A 24399-nucleotide genomic window follows, 5' to 3' on the forward strand; every position below is an offset into this window, starting at 1 on the left:
TTCTTGTTAGCGCTGCTGGTGCCTTTCTTGAAGTTTAAGAACTTCCTTTTGTTCTCACCAGATGACTCAACGTGAGTATCCTTCTTCTTTTGGTCAGAGATCGAAAACTTGTTCAACCTGATTGCTTCTTCTGTTAATGCACACTCAGATCAATAGCCTTGGTGATTGTGGCAGGCTTCGACATTGTCACCATACTCATGATTTGGGGTGCCAATCCCCAAATGAAACGCTCAATGCGCTTGAATTCCGGATCAACCATATAAGGAACGACACGAGACAAATCGTGAAATCTCTGCACATACTCTGCAATCTTCGGACCATCCATCTTGAGGTTCCAGAATTTAGTTTCTAACTTTTGAATTTCAGCCCTTGAACAATATTTCTTTTGCATGAGTTCTTTCATTTCATCCCATGTCATGGCATAAGCAGCCTCTTCTCCCAAGGTCTAGACTTGGAGATTCCACCAGGATAGGGCACCATCTAGAAAAAGTCCCGAGATGTAGGTGACCTAGTGCTCCGGAGCGCATTTGCTCATTCTTAGCACAGAATCAGTCTTCTCCGTCCATCTGACAAAAGCTACAGCACCCCTGGTGCCGTCGAAATTCAGAGGCTTACAGTCTAAGAATTGCTTATAGGTACAGCATGTACAAGCAACACCATTCACAGCAAGCATTAGCGAACGCACATGGAATATCCAAATGTAACGTAATGTGTATTTAGAGACTTAAACATTACCATGAGGTTGGTTGTTTCCAGATGTACCCTTGCTATGCTCAGAGAGAAGGGCCTCGTGCTGTGCTATCGCTCGTGAAATCTGTACTTGTAACTCAGCCTCTGTAGTGGGCAATCGAGTTTCTCTTCGCGGAGGCATCTTCTATAAGAAGATTGTGTCGGTCAGGTAATAATAAGTATAGTAACTACATGACATGTACACGTAATAGTGTCTATCAACGCAAGTAATCACTTAACATCCCAATCATAACGTAAACAAGTAGTTCAACAATGTATATAATGAGAATGATGTGATTGAGCTTTTATATATCAATGACCACGAATACAGTTTTACAAGTTCTACAATATACCATACATCAAAAGGGACTACAGGGTCACATCACCCTCGTCCACATCGTCTATCAAACTACAATAGTCAAAAGTCAAAAAGTGGTCTTCAAGAAGACTGTGCAATCTGGGCTCAATAGCTACACTCTCACCAAAAGTATGCAACCTGCATAAAAGCAAAAACTGCTATGCTGATGGTGGAGGAGGAGGAGGTGGAGGAACGAACAGCAAACTGCGCATATACGCTAACTCCTCCTCGAGAGCATAAACGGTACGCAGCAGGTAACTAATCTGGTACTCCATAGTAAGAAAACGAATGTCAAAATCTGGGTATGGCAGAAGTGGAGCGGGCGGAGTCGCAAACGGTGACTGATAAGGACAAGGCGGAGGATGTGGGATCCTCTCTAACTCCATGACTCTACGGCACAACAACTCCTGCTGGAGCTGTAACGACAAAAGCAGATCATCCCTCATGTATCCAGTGTAATGTGAAGGATGATATGGGTCAGAAACAGGCATCATGTTGGGTGGAAACCAAATAAGTGGCTCGCCCGATGGTGCAGAAGCAAAAGGAGCAGTATGTGAAAACTGTGGTACAAAGGGAAAAGCTGCTGACACAGGAGGAGCATGGCCAGACGGCTGGCTCGACGGTCCTTACCCTAGATGGGGTGGAGGGATATCTTGTAAGAATGTGATCTGCAGATCGATGCGGTGCATATCTGACACAAGTGGGTGAAACGGGGCGATATCAACGGGTGCATGTGTAGGTGTAGGTGGGGGAGTGACAGGTCTAACAAAAGGAGGCAAGTCATCATCGTCCTCTATCCACCCATTGCGGGTGAATGCATATATGGGGTCAATCTGGTCTGCAAAAGGAGCATGGTTAATAGGTGCAGGGACTGGGTCAGGTAAAGGTGGTGCAACAACTGGTATATCAACGGGTACAGGGTCATGCTCAGGCAGAGGATCGTGAGCAGGTATAGGCTCGAGTGCAATCACAGGCTTAGGGTCGGGTGGTGCTAACTCAGGATCAGTGGGTATCGGCTCGAGATCAGCGGGTACATCAAAAAGCTGATCATCAGGAACGAAATCAACATCATGCTCAGGATCAATGTCGGGGTCAAACTCATCATCAAACTCGAAGTCCTGAATAGGTGCAGCAGACATAGCGGTGTCAGAATCAGAATCAATGGGATAACGCTGCAATCCCAATGCATGCAAAGTAGTAGATGACACAGACTCGAACGAATCAGGACTAGAATGGTCAGATGAAATCTCAATGATCAGGATCTCAATAAGCGGAACAACAACGACATCATCGACTGGAACTCCATCACCCTGGGCACCCTCAGGGGGACCCTCAATAAAAAGATCGATGTCATTATCAGACAAAGCGTCAAGAGGCAGATCCTCAAGAAGAAATGCAGCAAGAGGAAGAGGAGCGGGAATCGGAACAAGAAGTAGATCCTCACCATGGACCCCATCAGCTAGCGGTATAAAGTCGCCTAGGTCAGGTAAAAGCAAACGGCTGAAAATCATCATCATCGCTACTCTTAGTGTCAGATGTGAAAACCTTAGGGTCCGGGACAATCTCATCATCTGAAACTATGGCCATAGGGTCTATGGTATCTGACAGCGCACTCTCAAATGAGGACATGGTGTCTATAACAAATAATCACAACATATGCACATATATCAACAATTATCAAATAAGCATGTAAGTAATAACAGTGTAAGCATGTATTCATCCTAGCCATCCCAAACTATCCCACCCAGCCTTTCAGACTGAACTACCTAGCCTTTCAGACTAAACCTCCCCAGTTTCCCAAACTGATCTACCCAGTCTCTCAGACTAAACTTCCCCAGTCTCTTACACTCAATTTCCCCAGTCTCTTAGACTGAATTATGAACATAAGCTTTGAAATGTGTTTTGTGCCCTGTGTTTGTAAAAATGTTTGTTTCCCTGGATCTGGACATTTTGTGTATGCAATGTAAACATGTTATGAAAATGTTTTCGTGAGAGCCCTAATGATCGTAGTCTAGACTCGAGAAGTGTTGGTCCAATAACGTCTGTAGCTTCCGTCAACATGTAGTCATATTTTGTATAGTTGTGTATGTATTTTGTATGTGTGTATGTAAAGCAGGACAGAATCGGTGAAGTTTTTGTTAAGTGCTGTTGCTGCCAGCCGATCGGCTAGCCCAGCCGATCGGACAACCCGGCCGATCGAGCAGGCTACTCGATTGGTTAGCATTGTCAGCCGATCGGCTAGCCCAGCCGATCGGCCAGCACTCTCTTATTCTGTCCTTGCCTATAAATAGCTGGTAGGTCAGTTTATTTAGAACCTTTTGACACTTTCACTTTCGACCTACCTTTTGTATGTCTGAGTTCTTTCTGGCTCCTGTACATTTTCACATCATTCAATAGAATATCAGACGGTGATTCAAAGTTGAATATTGTCTTTGTATATCTGCTATGTGATTACATGAATTCCGCGCATTAATCACTTTATGATTCAACTACGTTTACGAACAAGAAGATCCCATCCGAGGGACCAACAAGTGGTATCAGAGCATTAGGAAGCTGAATCGACACCTACAGAGACGAATTCACCGGAATTCAAGTCGTGTTTGCTGTTTCAGAAACAAATTTCACCGGAAATTTGTTACTTCTATCATTCCGACTCAAATTTCGCCGGAAATTTGACCGATTCTTCTATATTCTTCTCAGATCTTGCTTTATTTTTCACTTTTACATCATAAAACCAAAAAAACTTAAAATTCAGTGAGATTTTACGGTTAAAAATTGACAAATTTGCTATCAATCGAATTGCAATCATTAGAATTACAATCCTACAAAGTTTCACAATCAGATTCAATCTAAAACTTGTTCAAATTGATCAAAATCTATGGAAAACTGTTCATGTTTGCTGATGTCAGCCGGTCGAACGACCTAGCCGATTCATGTACTTGCTGACGTCATCATTCCAAGATTGCATAACCGTTCAGATATTTTCTGTTAGAAAGTGTTGCTGACATCATCAGTGTTAGCCGATCGAATGAGTAATTCGATCGGACAGCATTGTTGACTCTTGGTATTGTTGCTGAAATCATATTGCTAGCCGATCGAATACGCCACTCGATCGAATACGCCACTCGATCGGACAGTAATTGTGTACTGTTTACATATTTGTAGTTGTCAGCCGATCGAACGAGCTATTCGATCGAACGAGCCAGCCGATTGTTGTGTGCTGGTCGATCGAACGAGCCATTCGATCCAAGTGTCCTTGTGTTTACATCTTTAAAATCCAAAATTTTTCTAAGTGTTTGATAAACATCTCAGGTACTTAACAATGGAAGAATTCATGAACCCATTCAGAAATGTATGCGTTTGCTGGTAACAGTGGAGATGATTCAACAAACCGAACAAATGAGAATACTCCAAGTACGAGAAAGACGTTGTCGGAAGCACTTAGTGTGGAAAGCGCTTATGGAACTTACAATAAGCCACCAAAGCTGTTAGCAATTGAAGATTATAATCGGTGGGCAAAACAATTCGAGGAATGGTTGAAGGCCTTCGCGTACCCTAGTTGGAAAAGCTTAAAAAATGGTTTTAACAATGGAAGAGAAGACTTTGAGAACATGTCAGAAAGTGAAGAGATTGAATATTTTGTGGCTGAACAAAAATGTCTAGCTTTGATTAACCAATCAATGAGAGAAGATATTATCTCACTGATTGATTATTCAAACGCAAAGGATCTTTGGGATAAATTACAAAAGAAATGTGTCGGCACTGCTGAAATCATTAAAAACAAAAAGAAACTGCTAAAAAAGGAATTTGATCTGTTCGGATGTCTTAAAAATGAGTCTGTTCCAAAAATGATTGAACATTTTGGGCATCTAAAGCTAGAGTTGGCCAGGCATGGAATTGTTTTTACTCAAGAGGAGCTTGTAGACAAGTTATTTGATTCTTTGCCAGACGAAATGGATTGGCAATACTTCGCAATGATGATCAAGAATACAATCCAGCCAAGTGTTCTGACAGTTGATTTGCTGATAGAGAAACTTGAGAGTCATGAGCTTGAAATAAAGAAGACACATAAAGTCAATCACTCGTTATATCAACAAAATGTGGAACTTTATTATCCGAAGAGCTTGATGCAAAAGACAGGATCTCCGAAAACAGCCTTCACTGCAGAAAGTTCACAACCAATGACTCAAGAAACCTCACACAGTGGTTTTCATAGTGGAATGTCTTCCAACAATCCAAGTCAAGGACCATCTTCAAGCACATCAAACCAACAGCAAACTGCACCATAGAATGTCTTTCAATGTAATATCGTTGTTGATTTGAAAAATGGTCAAAATTTTAGTGAGGAATCAGCGAAACAACAGATGATTTTCTTAGCATCTGTATTGGAGTCATATGAAGGGTTAGTCACTGGGAAGATTGGCAATACCAACCTGATGAAGGAAGACTACGATCAAATAGATCCTGAAGAAATGGAGCTAATTTATATTCGTTGGGCCATGGCTAGTGCTGTTCGTCGAGCACAACGCTTCATGGAAATAACTGGGAGGAAAACAATTGGTGGTCCATCTACCAAATTGGGTTTCGATAAGTCTAAAGTGACATGCTTCAAATGCAAACAAAAAGGTCACATTAAACGAGAGTGCAGAAAGGAGTATGCTGATGAATCTGCTAATCCGTTCCGAGAAGATTACTATAAGAAAGCCATTTATCATCAGAACAAGTCGGAACCTCCAAGGCTGAAGCAGATTGAAGAAAAAGATAAGGAAAAGTCAAGAGCTCTAGCAGTCATTCATGATGATGAGGGATACGACTGGAGTGAGATATTGCCTGAAGAAGATGCAGTTGGTTACGCATTCGCAGCAGGAAAGATTGTTCTGTTCAAAGATACAAGAACAGAAGAAGAAAAGTTTGTGAATAGAAGAATGAAAGCCCAAACAAAATTAAGCAGAATCTATACCATTTACAAAGAAGCAAAAAGGGCTAAAAGGTGGGATCCAGACAGAGAATGTTATCTTGATCCTCAAGGTAATATCGCAATCGATCCAAGTTCACTCATTGTTGATGCAATCATTCAGCAATATGCTGAAGAAGAGGAAGCTAGACAAAGAGAATGGTGGGGTGAAGGTGAAAAGAAAGTGGAAGAAAAAGAAGAAGAGGTGAAGTTAGCAGAAAAGAAGATCGATGATGGGGTGATAGATACATCACAGGAGCTCACAGCCGAAAATCTGATGAAGATGGCAGACAAAGTTCTAGCTGCTAAAGAATTGGAGGTAGATTCTAGTTCTGGAACTGAGTCAAACGCCAAGGTCAGTCAGATAAACATGAATGTAGTGTCAGGTAAGAAAGAGAAAAGCGAAAGTGACTGCAAGAATTGTAGGAAAAACTGCAAAGATTGTAGTACTATCGCTTATCTCAACAACAAAAAGGTTGAAGATCTGACAAAAAGGGTCAGAGAGGTTGAAAACCAAATCTTAAACCGAGATAAATTGCTAAAAGCTTCAAATGATCGTGCAAAAGAATTAGCTGAAAAAATTGAAAGTGATAAAAGTGACATAGAAAGAACTAAGAAAGGAAATGAAAAACTCATTCTTGAAAATCGTCACATCACTGAAAATTTTGAGAAGCTTAAGCGAACGGTTAAAGATTCGGATGATCGAAATGGGAAAACAACAAAAGAAAATGTTCAACTGTCGGGTGTGTTAAGGGTAAAAGAGGAGTTAATAAACAAACAATTGGATGAAATTGCTAATCTGAAGCTTCAATTTCAAGAAGCGAAAATCGAAAACGAACGTATCCAATTAAAATTAACCAGTTACAACTCCGCAAGCTTTGTTTTGCAGCACATTGTTCCCAAACCCATCGGGAAAAACAAAGCTGGCGAAGATGTATTTTCGGACGGAACTGGAGTGGGATATCATCAAGTCCCACCACCTGTTTTAAACAATTTCTCAAAGAAAAAGTCTGGTCTGGTTAATAATGATGAAAATTCAGATGAAATAAAACTTCCAGAGTCGATTGATGTTACATTCTCATCATCATCATCTGATGACAGTGTTCAGACTGATATTGTCAAAAGCATGGCAGAAAGTGTCTTAGAGTCTGATTCAAATGAAGATGATGGTTGTTTCTTGGATAAATACATTCCGAAACAAAAATCCAAGAACAACTTAAATGAAGAACCAAATCTTGTCATGTACAAGATGTTGGGTTCAGATAAGTTGTTTTCGGATACCGAGTTTCCGATTGAGAATGTAAATGTCAACAAATTGAAAAATGTTTACAAATTGATCGAAGTTGAGTTGACAGAAGTGAAGAGTTTAAACCAAACAAAAAGACAAATGAATTTCGAAAAGGATAAAGCTTACTACAAGAAACCCGTTATTCCTCCACGTTTTTCTAATAACAATCCAAACAATTGGTCGGGTGGATATTAGGGGGGTAAGTCTTATCAGAAGAAAATGCTCAAAACAAGAAGTTTATTGAAAAGAAAGTGTTTGTGAACAGTTCGAGTTCATTTTCAAATGAAGAACCTGAAATTTTTTCAAAATCAAACAAAGAATTCTTTAAAGAAAAAGCCTTACAACCTCAGTCTGAAGGCACTAGTCGGGTTGTTGACACCCGAACATGTTTCAGATGCAATCAAGTTGGACATATTGCACGAAAGTGTACCAACTTGAAGTCTAAGACTGATGTTGTTGAAATTCAAAAGAAGAAAAATGATGAGAAAGAAAAGGCTCCATTGATTGTTGAGAAAAAAAGTTTGAAAAATTACAACACCAAAGTCAAAACTGAACCCGTAAAAAAGGTGGAAATTAAAAATGATAAATTTTACAAACGGGTCGGAACAACTCAACAAACATGGAAGCCGAAAGTTGCTAAAATGAGAGCAAGTGGTTCAAAATCAAAGGTTTCTGAAATGGAAAAACAATCATCTTCTACCACATCGGTAAAGATGAGTGTTCCTGAAAAGAAAAAGGTTGAATTATCTCAACAAATTTGGAAACCAAAAAGTGAGAAGAAAATTTCAACTTCTGAGGTGAAAAAGTCTGAAGAATCAATTACGGTTGATTATGATGCAAATTTTCCACCTCTCAAGGCTGAAAATTTCAAAATTCAAATTGCAAGAGTCAAAGTTACACCTAAGGCTGATGAGGCCTGGGTGGACTCGATGTTTGACTAAACAATTTGAATTGCCGGAGCTTCCTTGATGGCGAAGCATGAATCGACATCCTTTATTGAAATGTTTTAATCATGTTTGTTTATGTGCAGGATCTTCCACAACTTGTATCAAGATGGATCATGGATAGTGGAGCTTCCAGACATATGACAGGGAAGACTGCATTGTTGTACGATGTGAGGAATATAAATGGAGGATATGTTGGATTCGCGGGCAATCAAGGTGGTCGTATAGTTGGTGAAGGAACGTTATCAAATGGGATTTTAACGTTTGAAAGAGTCAATTACATTGCTGAGCTGGAGAACAACCTACTAAGTATTTCTCAGATCTGTGACAGAAAGTACACCACTCACTTCACTGAGAAAGAATGTTTGATACTAAAACCGGGATTTGTTGTACCTGAGGAGTGGATCATCATGAGGGCACCAAGAGTCAACGACCTGTATGTATTTGATATGAGCATAGCAACGACAACAACGGGTCAGGCTCACTGTTTTGTGTCAAGAGCAACTGAGAAGGAGTCAAGATTGTGGCACCGAAAAATGGGGCATATACATCTTCGAAAAATGAATCACTTGGTGCACAATGATCTGGTTACAGGAGTTCACATCAAAGGTTTTCATCTAGAAGGGGAGTGTATAAGTTGCATTAAAGGCAAACAGAAGAAAAATTCGCATCCCAAAAAGCAAGTCAATTCAGTTTCTCAACCGCTGGAAAGACTTCACATGGATTTATTTGGTCCTGTGAATGTCAAAAGCATTACAGGAGATTACTATTGCTTGGTCGTCACTGATGATTATTCTAGATTTTCTTGGGTATCTTTCTTGAAGACAAAGGATGAAACGTTTGACAGTTTGATGGCATTATTCAAAAAGATTGAGAATTTGTACCAGAGGCGTATCCGAAGAATTAGAAGTGATAATGGTACTGAATTCAAAAACCACAAGATGGAAGAATTTTGTGAAGAAAGAGGTATACTGCATGAGTTTAGTGCTCCGTACACTCCGCAGCAAAATGGAGTAGCAGAACGCAAAAACTGGACACTAATCGAGACAGCCATAACTATGCTCACAGATTCAAAACTTCCAATAAATTTCTGGGCTGAAGCTGTTTCCTCCGCATGCTATACTCTCAACAGAGTTCTCACTGTCAAGAAATTCAACAAAACATGCTTTGAATTGATCAATAACCGCAAGCCTAACTTGAAGTATCTTGAACCGTTCGGGTCACCCTGCACGGTGATAGAACCTTTTGAAAATTTGGCCCGAAATGCATTGAGGGTATATTTGTTGGATATGCAAGTCCTTTGCGTCGTGTCTTCGTGCCAAGTGAAAAACGGATTATTGAAGCTGCAAATGTTGAATGTCAAGGTAATACGATGCCGCCTCAGAACCCAGGAGATTCATGGCGTTATCACTATGACACGTTTTGGGATTCATTTGATATGATGGAAGAACCGGAAGATGAAGAAGATTTCTTTGATAAGTTGGATATTCTTCGAGACTATGAGTCATCAGAAGAAAGATTTCCAGCACAGTATTCTCGGCAATCTCAGAAAACATCAAATGATGATGAAGCTGGTCCTAGTAATGCTGGTGAACAAAATGATACTCCTCAAACTTCAGAGAATCAGACGGCAACAAATGATGACACAACATCTGATATTGGTCCAACTTTTGATCATGGGGATTCTGAATCTGAGGGGGAGCAAATCCAGATCTTAGATCAAGCAGATCCTATCAGTGAAGAAGGTGCAAATCAAAATGTCACTAATCTGGACGGCAATGTAGATGTTCCGAGTGAAGTAATGCCCAGAACTCTTTCATATCATCCAGAGGAGCTGATCATCGGAGAGCTTCAATCAGGAGTTCGCACCAGACATCAAATTGACCAAGGGCTTACTAGTTTTTATTCATCAGTAGCACCTCTACAAACTGAATTTTCACTATGTTGTTTTATCTCGCAGATTGAACCTCAAACGTATAAAGAGGCGCTTACTGAAGATTCTTGGGTCAACGCGATGCAAGAAGAGCTGAACCAGTTTGAGAAATTAGGTGTTTGGAAACTGGTAGATTTACCAGAGGGTCACAGAAAAATCAACACTAAATGGGTGTTCAAGTGTAAAAGGGACGACAGAGGTGTAGTGGTCAGAAACAAAGCTCGACTTGTTGTTCAGGGCTTCAGTCAACAGGAGGGAATTGACTTTACCGAAGTGTACGCTCCTGTGGCACGACTAGAAGCAATCAGAATTTTCCTAGCATTTGCATCATGGAAAAACTTTAAAGTCTACCAGCTTGATGTGAAGTCGGCCTTTCTCTATGGCAAAGTGAAGGAGGAAGTGTATGTGGGACAGCCACCGGGCTTCGTCGATCCACACCACAAGAATAAAGTGTATCTCTTGGATAAAGCGTTATATGGCTTACACCAGGCCCCGAGAGCCTGGTATGAGACATTATCTCAGCATTTGCTAGCCAATCACTTCATCCGGGGAACAATAGACGCCACCCTCTTCACAAAGATAGTCGACGGTCACCTGCTGATAGTACAAATTTATGTGGATGACATAATTTTCGGGTCAACAAACGAGGACTTGTGAAAAGACTTTGAACAAGTGATGAAGCAAAAGTTCGAAATGTCATCAATGGGGGAAATGAAATTCTTTTTGGGACTCCAAGTTGATCAACTTCCTGAAGGAATTTTTATACACCAGACGAAGTACGTTCATGATATTCTAGAGAAATTTGGAATGTCAGGTTCTATTCCTGCGGCAACCCCATTAGCAACAAATCATGGGATTCACCCAGATCTCACCGGAGACAGGGCAAATGAAACACTTTATCATTCCATGATTGGTTCTTTGATGTATCTAACTGCTTCAAGACCCGACATTATGTATCCGACGTGCCTCACAGCAAGATTTCAATCTAACCTGAGAGCTTCGCACTTGATCATTGTGAAAAGGATATTACGCTACCTGAAGGGAACTCCATCGTTGGGGTTGTGGTATCCTAGAATAGGCGATTTTATGCTCGAAGGGTATTCCGACTCGGATTTCGGATACTAGGTCTTTATACTCAGTGATATCTCTGGGGTATTATTCCAGGACTTCTGCTGAATGGAAGTTCTGACCTAGTCCCCGAATAATACTTTCCGCAAAATGCTTGAAACATAGCATCACCCTCAGCAAGCTGATGAAACAATAAAATTGATAGTCGCTGCTGTTGAAATCAAAAGATCCTCTAAAGGGGACACACCGAAAAGTCGAATCCGTCATCTCTCTGCGTATACGGAAGTATCGACCTGAGCTCTCACGGCCCTCGCATTTAACCCCTTACAGATATCATCTGTGGTATACTCACCTGTAAGACTGAATACTGGGAACTTGATACGGGAGTATATTCAAAGGGTGGGACACATGAATGAGTTAAGTTTATAAGACATCTAAATCGTATCCTGAATAAATTGAAATCTGTGAGAAAACTTAAAATGGATCAGTATATCGACAATCTAGGTGAATTGTTTAATCCTGAATATGAAATGAAGCTTAATGGTACTTGTAACATGTCCAAAAGCTGATATGATTCCCTGACACGCTCATCAAAAAATATGTTTGTAAATAGATTTCTTTCTTTACATTCTGTCTTTCAGTTTCAGTTATACTTTTATAGTTTAGAATCTGCATTGAAAACTCAAAAAGATTTTACACTTCTGTTTTATTTTTGACAAACCAAAGCGGAGGATTGATTTTCAGATTCACAGTCTGATGCAAGTTGCAGGAAGTTGTTCTGAGCTGAAAAACAAGTTGGGAGCTATTCTTAATACAAACAAAGATTATAAAAAGTCAAAATGCAAGTTCATTAAGTTGAAACTTGTAAAATCTTCAGGAAAATGTTTTAAAAACATCAGTTTGTTTTTGCTTCGGGTCAACCAAGGTCATTAAGTTGAACTTGGTCGACAAATTAAGTACCTAGGGTCATTAACTTGGACCTAGATACTTAAGTGGATTGGAAAAAGTCAAAAAGTCAAATCTGTTTAAATGTCAAAGTGGCTTGAATCGAGCAGGCCAGCCGATCGGCTGGACCAGCCGATCGAACTGCTAGCCGGTTCATTGACATCCTATAAATAGGAGTTCATGCTTCATTTGTTTTTTTCGCACTTCGATCGAACCAAATACACTCTCAGCCGACTCATTGTTTACACTGTTTTCATTTATTTTCATTTCTCTTTGCATCAAGATCTTTGATTTGTTGGCTTACTCATCATCTCAAATGGCAAAGGTATATTTTCTAACATCAAAATCTTTGAAATCCTTCTTGTTCTTCATATTCATATCTGTCGGTTCTTTAACCTCAGATTTAGGAAGATGTAGGTATAGGGTTTTGATGAAATCTAGGTATAGGATTTTGTTCACAATGCAAAGATCTTTAAGTTTACCGGTTCAATTTCTGAAAAATCATGCTAAAACTTGATAGATCTAAGATTAAGATGTTACGGCAGTCGGCATGTTCATCATGAATTTAGACCTTGTTTAGGACGAATTAGACAAGAATGAACATAGGGTTTTGATCGCGACAACATTAGGAACATAGATCTGTGCTCAATTTGTAATAATTAGCATAAATTTTTGAATCATCTGTTTATGTTCTTCAAACTGTTCTTCATCGAAGATGCCAGCCGATCGGCTAGCCCAGCCGATCGGACAGCAATCATAATGTGTTTTAGTTGTTGCATAAGGTAGTTCATGTCTTGAAAAATGTGCTTTGATTGTACTAAGTGCTTGGAGTGTGGTTTTGCATTGTGCTAGCCGATCGGCTAGACCAGCCGATCGAATAGCAATATGCTAGCCGATCGGCTAGACCAGCCGATCGAGTAGCAATGAAGATCATGTGTTTGTGTTGAAATATAATTCATGTTGATGCCTTGAAATGTGTGCTAAATGTTTGCTATGAAATCTGTGTGTTTGAATCATTTGAAGAATACAGTTTGAACATAGCATTGCCAGCCGATCGGCTAGACCAGCCGATCGAACAGCAATGACAACATTGTCAGCCGATCGGCTGGACCAGCCGATCGAACAGGAATTGCTAACCTTAGTCAATAGGGCAGCATTACTTGTTGAAAGGATAGTATTCCTTACACACTTAGATTTTTGAGCATAAGTTTGCCAGCCAATCGAAGAGCATTTGCTAGCCGATCAGACACCATATGTAAGAACTTCTTTGTCACATTTTGTCAGCCGATCGGCTGGACCAGCTGATCGACCAGGCACTGTCACTATAATCATTCTCAGCCGATCGAACAGTAATGCTCTTCGATCGACCAAACCAGTCGATTCTGTAGTATTGTCACATAGAAATTTCAAAGTGTTAGAAAAATGTTCAAAATTTTCATGTCTTAGTCTCTATTCTTGTTTGAATAATTTTCACTGAATATTTTTACAGGGACGAGGAAAAGAGAAAGACAAGAGTCATAACATACCTTGTGAAATTGATTCTGAATCAACCACTGGTATTGTGGTAGAAAAGATGGCAACGTTTTTGAGAGAGAGCAGAATAGCTAAAGCTATGTCTGATAAAACTGTGATTTATGAATCACATGTTAGAACATTCTGGAACACTGCTAGATATGAAGATTCAGACAAGATGATACATGCAGTATTGAGAAAGAAGGATCAAGCTGGAAAGGATGTAGATGTGGAGTTTAAGTTTGATGTAGGAGATGTGAGGAGAGTTCTAGACTTACAAGATTCTGATAATGATCCAACAATCATGTCTGAACGTCTTGTAAAAGGTTTATGGTGTAGAATGGGATTCACAGGGTTCATAAATGGAAAGATGTACAAAAGAAGTTTCTCCAAAGCATATCGATACTTAATGCACTGTATGATACACTCAATGGGACATAGAAAGGGAGCATATGATGAGGTTGCTGATTACATCATGAATATGATAACAAGCTTGGTGCTAAACAGAAGGTACAATATTTCACAAGTAATTTTTGAGTACATGAAGGAGAATTGCGAAGCTGGAGCAGATAAGTACATCATGTATCGTAGATTCATCATGATGTTACTAAATGACAAAATCAAAGATCTTCCGAAGGATTGTGAGGATGTGATGGAGATGAGTATTGTAAATAAGACAACAATAGGAAGAATTACAAAAGATAAGGATGAGAAAACCAACTAGATGATTTGCAGAATAAAAGATAAAGCATATGTTGCTCCTGAAAACGATAAATGGAGGCATGACGACAGCAACTCAGACAATGAAGACTCATAGATGAATGAGATGGTTGAGAAAAAGACTAGGTGGTGGCATGTTAGAGATGGAAAAAGGAAAAGGACACCTAAGTCATCCCGTGCGGTTGTTATTCCTAAAGAAGGAGAAAAGGGTATAGTGAAAGGGGGAGCATTAAGACAGTTAGATTACATATGATTTAAATATTACTAATCTTATTGTCTATGTTTGTCTTGTAGGGTCTTCTGGAGAGCCACAGCAGAAGTTAATTGATGAGACAGTTCTAGAGCCATCTATGGTGATTGAACAAGGTGCTGATTTATTAAAGCAATCTTTGGAAAGCTATTTGAAAAAGAATGAGGAGATTGCAGCACAACAAGCTCAAGGAACAAGTGTTCATGCTGAAAAGGTTACAAGGGGTTAACCAGAAACAAAAGATCAAAGTGGATCAAGTGATGGAGATTCTGAAGCTACTCAATCTGAATCTGAATTGATTCCTAAAACTGTTGGTAAAGGAAAAGTTCAGTTGAAGAAAAGACTGTCAAAGAAACAAAAGGGTTCAGATGAAGAAGATTCTCCTTATGATCCTGAAAAGTCAAAGAAACAAAGAAAGAAACGAAAGGCAGCTCCAGTTGGTGTAATTCCCAGAAATGTCATATCAAAGAAATCAGGAGCTGAGTCACAAAAAGATAAAGAAGGGAAGGCAGCTCAACATGTTCAGAAAGAAAAATCACCAAGTGTTGATGTTCCAAAAGAACCGGAGGTGAAAGCAAAAGAAGTTCCAGTTGTGGGAACAGAAAAGAAGACAGATGATGATGATTATGTAGAGATCACTGGATTCAGAGCTGCTAGTCCAAAACCTGTTCAACAAGATATTCCTCAGTCATCACATCAGAAAGTAGAAGATTTTAAATTTGACTTTGACAATATTGGTTCGGTTACTGGTATTTTCTCAGAAGATCTTCCAGGTGAAAGTGATATGTTCAATGATTAGGCGGTTAAAGAATTGATTAAGAAAGTTAAAGAACTGGAGAAAGAGAAAGCAAAAGCTGAGGAAGAACGTGATATGCTGAAAAGTCAAATTAATGATTTGATGGAAGCTCACAATAAAGTAGTTGCAGCATTGGTTGAAAAGGAGAAAAGAATGAACCAAATGAAGGATGATGTCGAGGGAAATTTTAAAGTGTTTGATTCGTTAACTCAAGAGATATCTTCTTTGAATGCCAAGATAAAGGATCTGGAGAATGTAAATCAAACATTAAATCAGCTTCTCAATGAGATGAGTGAAGCTTCGTCGAATGAGATGAAGGCTATGAAGTTGGAGATGGAAGCTATGAAAGCTGACAAAGTAATGAAAGATCAACAACTTCAGATGTTGGTTGCTGTGGTTGAAAGTCATTTGAAGATGAACATTCATGCTGCGTTTGATGAAATTGATGTGATAAGAGCTAACGAAAGAAGAATGGAGCGTGAACGTCAAATGGCTGAAGAAGCAAGTCTAAAGAACAAAGGAATAGTTGAAGAGGTTGAGATAATTGATGCATCTTCAAGCCAACCAGAGGTTGGAGGTTCTTCTTCGCAACCTGATATTGAAATGATTGAAGTGGTTGAGGTTCAAGAACAAGAAGTTGTTGAAGATGATCAAGAGATGGTTGAAGCTGAAGCTGAAGAGCCTCATGAACCAGAATACTTGATTGTTGGTGAGCCTATTGAGCTTATTATTGTTGAAAATGTTCTTCGAAGAGTTGAAATTATTCAAAGAAGAAGAAGAGCAAGAGAAGTACTATTACTGGAGTATACAACTGACAAATTTGTGTTAGTTGGCAATGCTTACCCTGTGCCATGCAATTCAAAAGAAGTGGCAAAGTTGTTAAAGTTTCTTGATCGAAAAAGAAAAGGAAGAATAGCTCGTGGTGAGATTGAGGATGAAGATTCTGATAAAGAGTTGTTCGGAGATGATGAAGAAGAAGATGAAGATGATTCTGATGATAAAGATGATAAAGTTGATGATAAGTCTGATAAAGATGACAAAGGCGATGACGACAATGATCAAGGTGCTTCGGGTTTATTAATCAGTGAACCAAATGTTCAAGAAAGAGTGGATGAGCTGATGAATAATGAAATAAATGAGCAGGAGGATGAAGTTGATTATGAAGCATCGTCGTCTGGAAAACAATCTGTTGATCAGGTACTTCTTTCTAACCCTACTGTCATTTACTTATCTGGTAAACAACAAGGAGAGGTAGAGGTTAAAAGAACACGGGCTGAAATGCTAGAGGAATTGGGTTTGGAAGATGGAAAATTTAAATTTAACATTGAAGATGAAATTCCTCATTCACCTGCAAAAGATTTTGAGCCTAGATACCCTCATGAAGCTGATCATTATGATGAAGTGATTGTTGAAAGCGCATCAGATTCAGAGGAAGATAGAGTAGATTTTCATTATGAAGGGGAAGATGTCGCATTCCCTACTTTCACAGAGTTGTTTCAAGAAAAGAATGAAGATGAGTTGAGAAGAAAGATTGAAGAAAGGGTTGCTACAGCAGATATTCCTGAACCGGTTTCTAGAGAGATAACAGCTGAAGAAAGAAAACGATGGTTCAAGAATATGCCAAAAGAAAGAAAGACTCTCAGGGCTCTTCAATATTTCACTCATAACAAAGATCTTTCTTGGGGAGATATTCTATCTTGGGGATATTTGGAAGACTTGAAAGTTTATGCAGTCAGAAGGGAGCAGGGTGTACAGTACTTTGAATTCTTAGCTGATATAGCTACTTTACCCTGGTGGGACGTAGATGAGTTGGTGGTTACAAAGAATATCAAGCAATACTACTACGGTCCAGAAGTTCAAGAACGTAATCAGGATTTGTGGAATTACATCAAATGGCAAGCAAAGAATAATTATCCAGATTGGAAACCACAATAACCGAAGCAGATTGTTACTTACTTGGAGAGCGGAGAGAAAGACATTATGTTGGATGTAAAGCCTCCAAGGTGTTTGAAAAATATGCCACTCAGAGCCATTGAACAAGATTTCTACGATCTATTTCAAGCTTGGCTATATAATCCCTCTACAGCTGAAGCAGTTATTTCTTTGTATGACAAGACCACTGGAGAAGGTCGAAGAATAAGTATCTTGGATCCTATGTGGCTGGTCAACTGTTCGAAGAAAGATATAGATTGTCTGTTTGTCAACAAGATAATCTATGATAAGAAAGACAAAGAGATAGCTATGCAGTATCAAGGAGTGATAGATGTTTGCTTCGCAAAAGAAATCAATTCAGGGAAAAATTGGAAGACAAAATGGAGAGATCTTGAAGTTGATGAATTTCTAAAGGCATACAAGCAAAGTCAAAGACAGAAAGAGATAGCTAAAAAGGCTGCAGAGAGGGGAAGAAGAAATATTGGGTATGTGCCGCCTACAGATCAAACGCCTATTGAATCTGAAGAGAACAAAATTCCAAAGTGGGATCGAAAGCGTGATGGCGACCCAGAATACCGAAAATGGTGGATAAATGAGGGAAGGCATAAAAGAAGAAGGATGTTGGAAGAACGAGCTGAACAGAGAAGACAAAAGGCTAAAGAGAGGAGACGCAACAGGAGGAAATAAAGACTATGTTGGAAGGAACTACAGCTACATCCGAGGGGGAGTCTGTTAGTGCAATAACGCCTGTAGCTTCCGTCAACATGTAGTCATATTTTGTATAGTTGTGTATGTATTTTGTATGTGTGTATGTAAAGCAGGACAAAATCGGTGAAGTTTTTGTTAAGTGCTATTGCTACCAGCCGATCAGCTAGCCCAGCCGATCGGACAGCCCGGCTGATCGAGCAGGCTACTCGATTGGTTAGCATTGTCAGCCGATCGGCTAGCCCAGCCGATCGGCCAGCACTCTCTTATTCTGTCCTTGCCTATAAATAGCTGGTAGGTCAGTTTATTTAGAACCTTTTGACACTTTCACTTTCGACCTACCTTTTGTATGTCTGAGTTCTTTCTGGCTCCTGTACATTTTCACATCATTAAATAGAATATCAGACGGTGATTCAAAGTTGAATATTGTCTTTGTATATCTGCTATGTGATTACATGAATTCCACGCATTAATCACTTTACGATTTAACTACGTTTACGAACAAGAAGATCCCATCCGAGGGACCAACAAGAAGGAATCCTAGTTCGCTACGATCGAAGCTCGGATACCAAGCTGTCACACCCTGACTTTTGCGGAAGCGTGATTATTGGTGTGACTTTCTTAATACCATTGCATTCAATCATAACAACGCTATATGATAAAAACCATAAGATGTTCATCCATTAATTACGTTTAGAAAATACCACAACATACTTGTCTGAAACATAGACACCAAATTTTAAGTTACAACCACAACATGTTTAAATGAGTTCACGAAGACTCAACAAAAGACCTTAAATAAAACCGGGCTTAGGACCATGTATCTCGTCCAGGAGTAAGATACACCTCCTGAACCCTAAAGACTTGGATGACATCTTTTATTTATGACGCAGCTTGACCATGCAAACACCTGCCAGATCCACTTAGTTCCCTGAAATACATGTAATTTGAAAACATCAACAAAAGTTGAGCAAGTTCAGGTGTTTGTATAAGTATGTATAAACCTTGTAAACAGTGTATGTATGTCCCTGGTATGTAGCAATAAGGAAGAACAGATCACCAATGGTTTGCAAGGCCAATGGTATGTGTGAAATGGTGCAGGAAAACTCAAACCAAGCAAAATTTTGCCATGACATTTGTATGTGGATATAGTCACCACATGGGCCACCCTGGTCCTCATGGGTGTGGGCTCTCTACACCCAAATAGATCTATCACTCATGTCCCTCGGTCCTACGACGAGGATTAATGGCCTTAAGTGTTGTACCCACCTTTCACATGATCAAGCAGTAACCCTCCTTAGCTAATTATACCATGTGTAAAACGTTTGTAAACAATTGTAACACGTATTTCACCCCCGAAGTTATAAAACTGAAAACAGTTAAAAGAAAAGGGGGACATGAGCTCACAGTTTTGCATCTTCTGTGCTCGTAACTCAAGTCTCCTCAGTAAACACGAGTCCCTACAGTGTACTAGGGTCTATTAGACGAACGGGCCGTGCCTTGCCTTAGTATTTATGTTTTTGAGTTACGTTTCTTTTATGTCTCTAATATTATTCGAAGTTATAATTACTTGTTAAAATAATAATTATTTTAACTTTAAATTATATTTAATTTTTGAATAATTTGTTTTAAACAATATTTTGTAACAATACTTCTCAAGTATTTACTTTCGTATTTCTTTCCAAGGATGGGGGTATCTCATACATGTATCTTCGTATTCTAGTATTTGTAGCTCCAAAATAATATATTTTCAAGTCTAACTTAGAAAATATACAAATATACTTATTTTGTCCAAAAATAATGTATTTCAAGAAAATATATATTTTTCCCAAAAATTATATATCTTCTAAATATTCAAGAAAACATATTTTATTTCCAAAAATAATATATTTTCTTCTTGTCAGAAAAAATGATATACTTTATTAATAATGATAAAAATCGTATTTTCATTTCTCCCGTATCCAAAATAATATTTACCAAAAATATATTTATAACGGTATTTTCCGGAATATTTTGTAAGTTACGTTCTTGCGTTCGGTTTCACAATATTAAGTGTGTAACTTATATATTTATTCCATGATTTTTGGTATTATTTTGGATTGTAAATTGTTGGTATTTTTTTAAGTTATATTACTATAAATCCTAAAATAATATAACTACTACATAAAGTATACACATAATCACACACAATGTGTAAATATATATTCTAAATACACATTTATCCATTTTTATTTATAAAAACCAACCTCCAATATTTGTATTTTTGTAATAAAAATTATGGCAAGGTTTATGTTGAAAACCATAGTTAAAACACACTTGTAAATATTTGTTTAGAAAATATTTTTCTAAGTGTTTATATTTTTAGAAAATTTTGTCATAGTTTCCCCTAAAAATGGAGCTGTCCATGCTATCAAAGCATATTATTTTCTTTTCAAAAATCATTATAAGCAATCAACAATCAATCTACACTTACCATGTGGCAAAACAAAGTTGTCTACATAATGATGATGAACTTGAGTTTTCATAAAAACTTGTTGTAACTTGGTAGTGTGTTTAGTAGACTTAGTTACCCTTTAAAGTGTGTTTATTTCTTTAAATATCTCATTCTTGAAAGATTTGAGTGTTTACAACTTGTTAGATGATTTTTCCAAAAATCATTCTTTTGAATTTTTCTTGTAAACAAAGTGTTCTTATACTTGTTTTACCACTAGAAACATGATTAGTTTCTTTTAAAACAATGTTCATGTAATTCTTTGTGATTTAGCTTGGTTTCTTTGGAAAACTATTTTAGAAATTATCCACTCACAAGACTTGTATTTTGTTTAAATCATCATTACTTGAAAACAACTTTTATTATTCAAGTTCATGTAAACATAAAGCATGATGATCTTGGTCTTTCACAAGATCATTACATTAACTTACTAGATCATGTGTTTAATCACAATCTAGTAGGTTCCATATGATGTCTAACATCATTAACACTAATAATCAATCAACAAGAAGCAAATAAACACAAATCAACAAGTATTCATATGTTTATAAGCATATGTTAGAGATTCATGAATATGTCTTTTAATGTTCATCATGTTTATCAATGTACATCATCTTTTAACCAACAACATATGAAGTAACAAAGGGTTATGAGGGCCTTACTACTAGCACAAGGCTAGAGAAGAACACTAGATGATTGAGATGACAAATGTGGAGGATAAAAGCTAATGGGAGAGGTCCTTCAAGATCCAAGACCACCAAGCTTGCTTAAACACCTTCTTGCACCATGTAATGAACTTGGAAATGGATGATTAATGGATGAAAGTGATGGTGCTGTTGGTGTGGTTCTCAGCCGAGAGAAGAGGGGGGAGGGGGAAAGAGATGTTGGTGAAGTGTGTGGGTGATTATGAGAGCTTATGGATCTTCTTATAACCATCTAATGTTATTACCCAATGGTTTATGTGTTTCAATAGTACATGGCACAATCTTCTACTAAATCAGGTAAGATTATATAGTATCTAGCAAGATCATGTAAGATTACACAAGTTCAAAGGTGGGGCCACTAAGGTGACCATCCACTTACATGGGGGGGAGGTATTAGTTGGTTTTTAATGGTAAGTTAGATGATTAGTTAGGATTCTAAGTGTATTAGTTAGTGTTCATGTGTATGATATGTTATATGGTGTGTTAGGGTGTTCGGGGATCATAACTAGCTCAGAAACATTAAAACAATGCTTCTAGTATAATTTTGGTGTTTCGGGTAATGTCCGGTTGGTCGGTTAGATACCGGTTCGTTAAAGTGTCAAGCTATTCCGTTTAGTGATCTTTAAGTACCCTTTTGTGACACTTTTAATTCCCGACACTTAGGAAAGCATTCAGGACCATCTAGTCATGTTTTTGCATGTCAACAACTTGTTAAAATGCTGAATTTTGCTGAAATATGCTGAATTCAGCACTTTGAGTGGGTTTTAGGCACTTTCCGACATTTAGAAAGCAGTTTAAGTCATCAGTTGTAATTGAGCACAGTCATTAAGCACTAATCATGATTAATTAAATTGTACGGATACCTAGATTTTTTTACGGTTGTCACAACTATAAATAGGAAATGATAATTAGGGGCTTAGGGTTGGTTCTCCTTGTTTTAGAAACTTGTATTAGATAACCTCTGTTGTTTGCAAGTTTAAGCATTTAAATCAACAATTCTTCAAATCTTCATCTTTCTTGTTCTTCATTTCTGGTTCTTCATTTCTTGAATATCATCAAGCTTGGATTCCCCCCATCCTTGGTGATTATTTGATATCGTTGCTTGGTTAGCCTCCCCTCCCCTCCGCCACATCCAGGAGTTCTAATGGCTTTTGTCAAAGCCCAGAAGACGAGATCTTACTTCAAGAGGTTTCAAGTAAAGTTTAAGAGAAGGAGACAGGGTAAGATTGATTACTGTGCTAGGGTTCGGTTACTTAACCAGGACAAAGACAAGTACAACACTCCCAAGTATCGATATGTCGTGCGATTTAGCAACAAGGATATCACTGCACAAATCATTTCTGCAACCATTGTTGGTGATATTGTTCTTGCATCAGCTTATGCTCATGAGCTTCCTCATTACGGTCTCAAAGTTGGGCTTACAAACTATGTTGCAGCCTATTGCACTGGACTTCTTTTGGCTCGCCGAGTGTTGAAGAAGCTTGAAATGGATGAAGAGTACTAAGGAAACGTGGATGCTAGTGGTGAAGATTATTCTGTTGAACCCGGGGAGAGCAGGAGGCCATTTCGTGCTCTGCTTGATGTCGGTCTTATTCAAACAACCACTGGAAACCGTGTTTTTGGTGCTCTTAAGGGAGCGTTAGATGGAGGTCTCGATATCCCACACAGTGAGAAAAGGTTTGCTGGTTTCGACAAGGACGGAAAAAGTCTCGATGCTGATGTTCACCGCAAGTACATTTATGGAGGGCATGTTGCTACTTACATGAATACTTTAATGGAAGATGAACCAGAGAAGTACCAAACTCACTTTTCCGATTACATTAAGGCTGGTGTTGAACCTGATAACCTTGAAGAGATTTACAAAAAAGTTCATGCAGCCATTCGTGCTGACCCGTCTCCTAAGAAGTCTGAGAAGCAGCAACCTAAGGAGCACAAGAGGTACAACCTTAAGATGCTAACTTATGACGAGAGGAAGCTCAGATCTCCTCACTTCAGTCACAAATCTCAAGCAGAGATCTAGCAATAGATAAGCTGCAAGGTGATTTGGGAATGCTAATGTCCACTGTATATGATCTGAAGGCGAAGTTGGAGAAAAAGTTTGGGAATGAGTTTGCTGACAAGGAAGATGAACAATTCTATGTTGGCAGAACAAAACAAACTCCTAAACAAAGTGCAGCAGCTCATGCAGTAGCAGAGGTAGAACGTGAAGCTGCACTAGAAGCTTATCTGGCTGCCAAGCCAAAGAAAAGAAGCAGCAAGCCTAAGAAAAAGAAAGAGAAACAGAGTAACAAACAGCTATTGGTGATGAAGAATCAGGATCTGAATCCCCTTGATGAGAACTTTCAGTTGAAGGATCCGACAAAAAGGCTTGACAGACTTCAAATGGAATTGGGATCTTCTCACTATGATGAAGTTGGGAACAAATCTGGGTTGCTTGTTAGAGGTATGAGCATGACAAAGAGATGTGGTTGGTCACACGAAAGAGTGGTCATCGAGAATATTATGGCAAGGAAAGTCAATTTGAGTCATGGACAAAATTTGATTTGAAGAGCCTGTTGTGTACCCCTTATTACGATCCAGATCTGAATCAGAGAGGCAGAGGTTGGGCATTCCACTTAAGACTTGAGAGGGAAGTAAAGACAAACTTTGCAACAATGAAAACAGCTGAACCCATAGTTGTAAGAAATCCTGGAGTCCGTGACCCTCATACTAAGCGCACCATCAAATCTTTGATTTGGCCTGCAACTGACAAGGAGAAGATCATTCCAATTGCAAAGAAATTTGAAAAGGGAATACTGAAGAACGTCAAGTTCTGGGCCTATGATCCAAAAATGACCGAAGCTGTTATTGTCACTAAAGAACAATCAATCAGGATTCCTAACTCTTATGACCTTATGAGTTTTCATGAAGAAGATGTTTTGATTCTCACCAATCATCAAGTCCGCACCAATGAAAAATATGAAGAATGTGCGAAGGCTTGGACAAGCGCTGCTGCTAACATACTGATGCATCATCTGTTTGCTCCTGATCAAGAGAATGAACAAGGCGGTCCTTAAGTTTAATGCAGCTA

At 38.7% G+C, this 24399-nt stretch overlaps 1 protein-coding gene and 1 pseudogene across 1 annotated transcript; both read left to right on the forward strand.

Moving 5' to 3' along the window:
• The first annotated feature begins 14548 nt into the window (after positions 1-14548).
• LOC110943020 (titin-like) lies at positions 14549-17432 on the forward strand. The gene is made up of 5 exons (XM_022184779.1): positions 14549-14660; positions 14746-14925; positions 15022-15443; positions 15501-16419; positions 16501-17432. Exons 1-5 carry the CDS (start codon positions 14549-14551, stop codon positions 17430-17432), a joined length of 2565 nt encoding a protein of 854 aa, XP_022040471.1.
• A 5012-nt stretch (positions 17433-22444) lies between these two features.
• Positions 22445-23349, forward strand: LOC110943021 (annotated as a pseudogene).
• The last annotated feature ends 1050 nt before the right edge of the window (positions 23350-24399 follow it).

Source organism: Helianthus annuus, chromosome 5 (genome assembly GCF_002127325.2).
Source record: "Helianthus annuus cultivar XRQ/B chromosome 5, HanXRQr2.0-SUNRISE, whole genome shotgun sequence".
Lineage (NCBI taxonomy): Eukaryota > Viridiplantae > Streptophyta > Magnoliopsida > Asterales > Asteraceae > Helianthus > Helianthus annuus.

Coding starts and splice junctions, on each gene's coding strand:
- LOC110943020 (XM_022184779.1), top strand. CDS start 14,549: ATGAATGAGATGGTTGAGAAAAAGACTAGGTGGTGGCATGTTAGAGAT. Junction 15,444..15,500: donor ACTTTGACAATATTGGTTCG/GTTACTGGTATT, acceptor TTCAATGATTAG/GCGGTTAAAGAATTGATTAA. Junction 16,420..16,500: donor AAAAGGAAGAATAGCTCGTG/GTGAGATTGAGG, acceptor CTGATGATAAAG/ATGATAAAGTTGATGATAAG.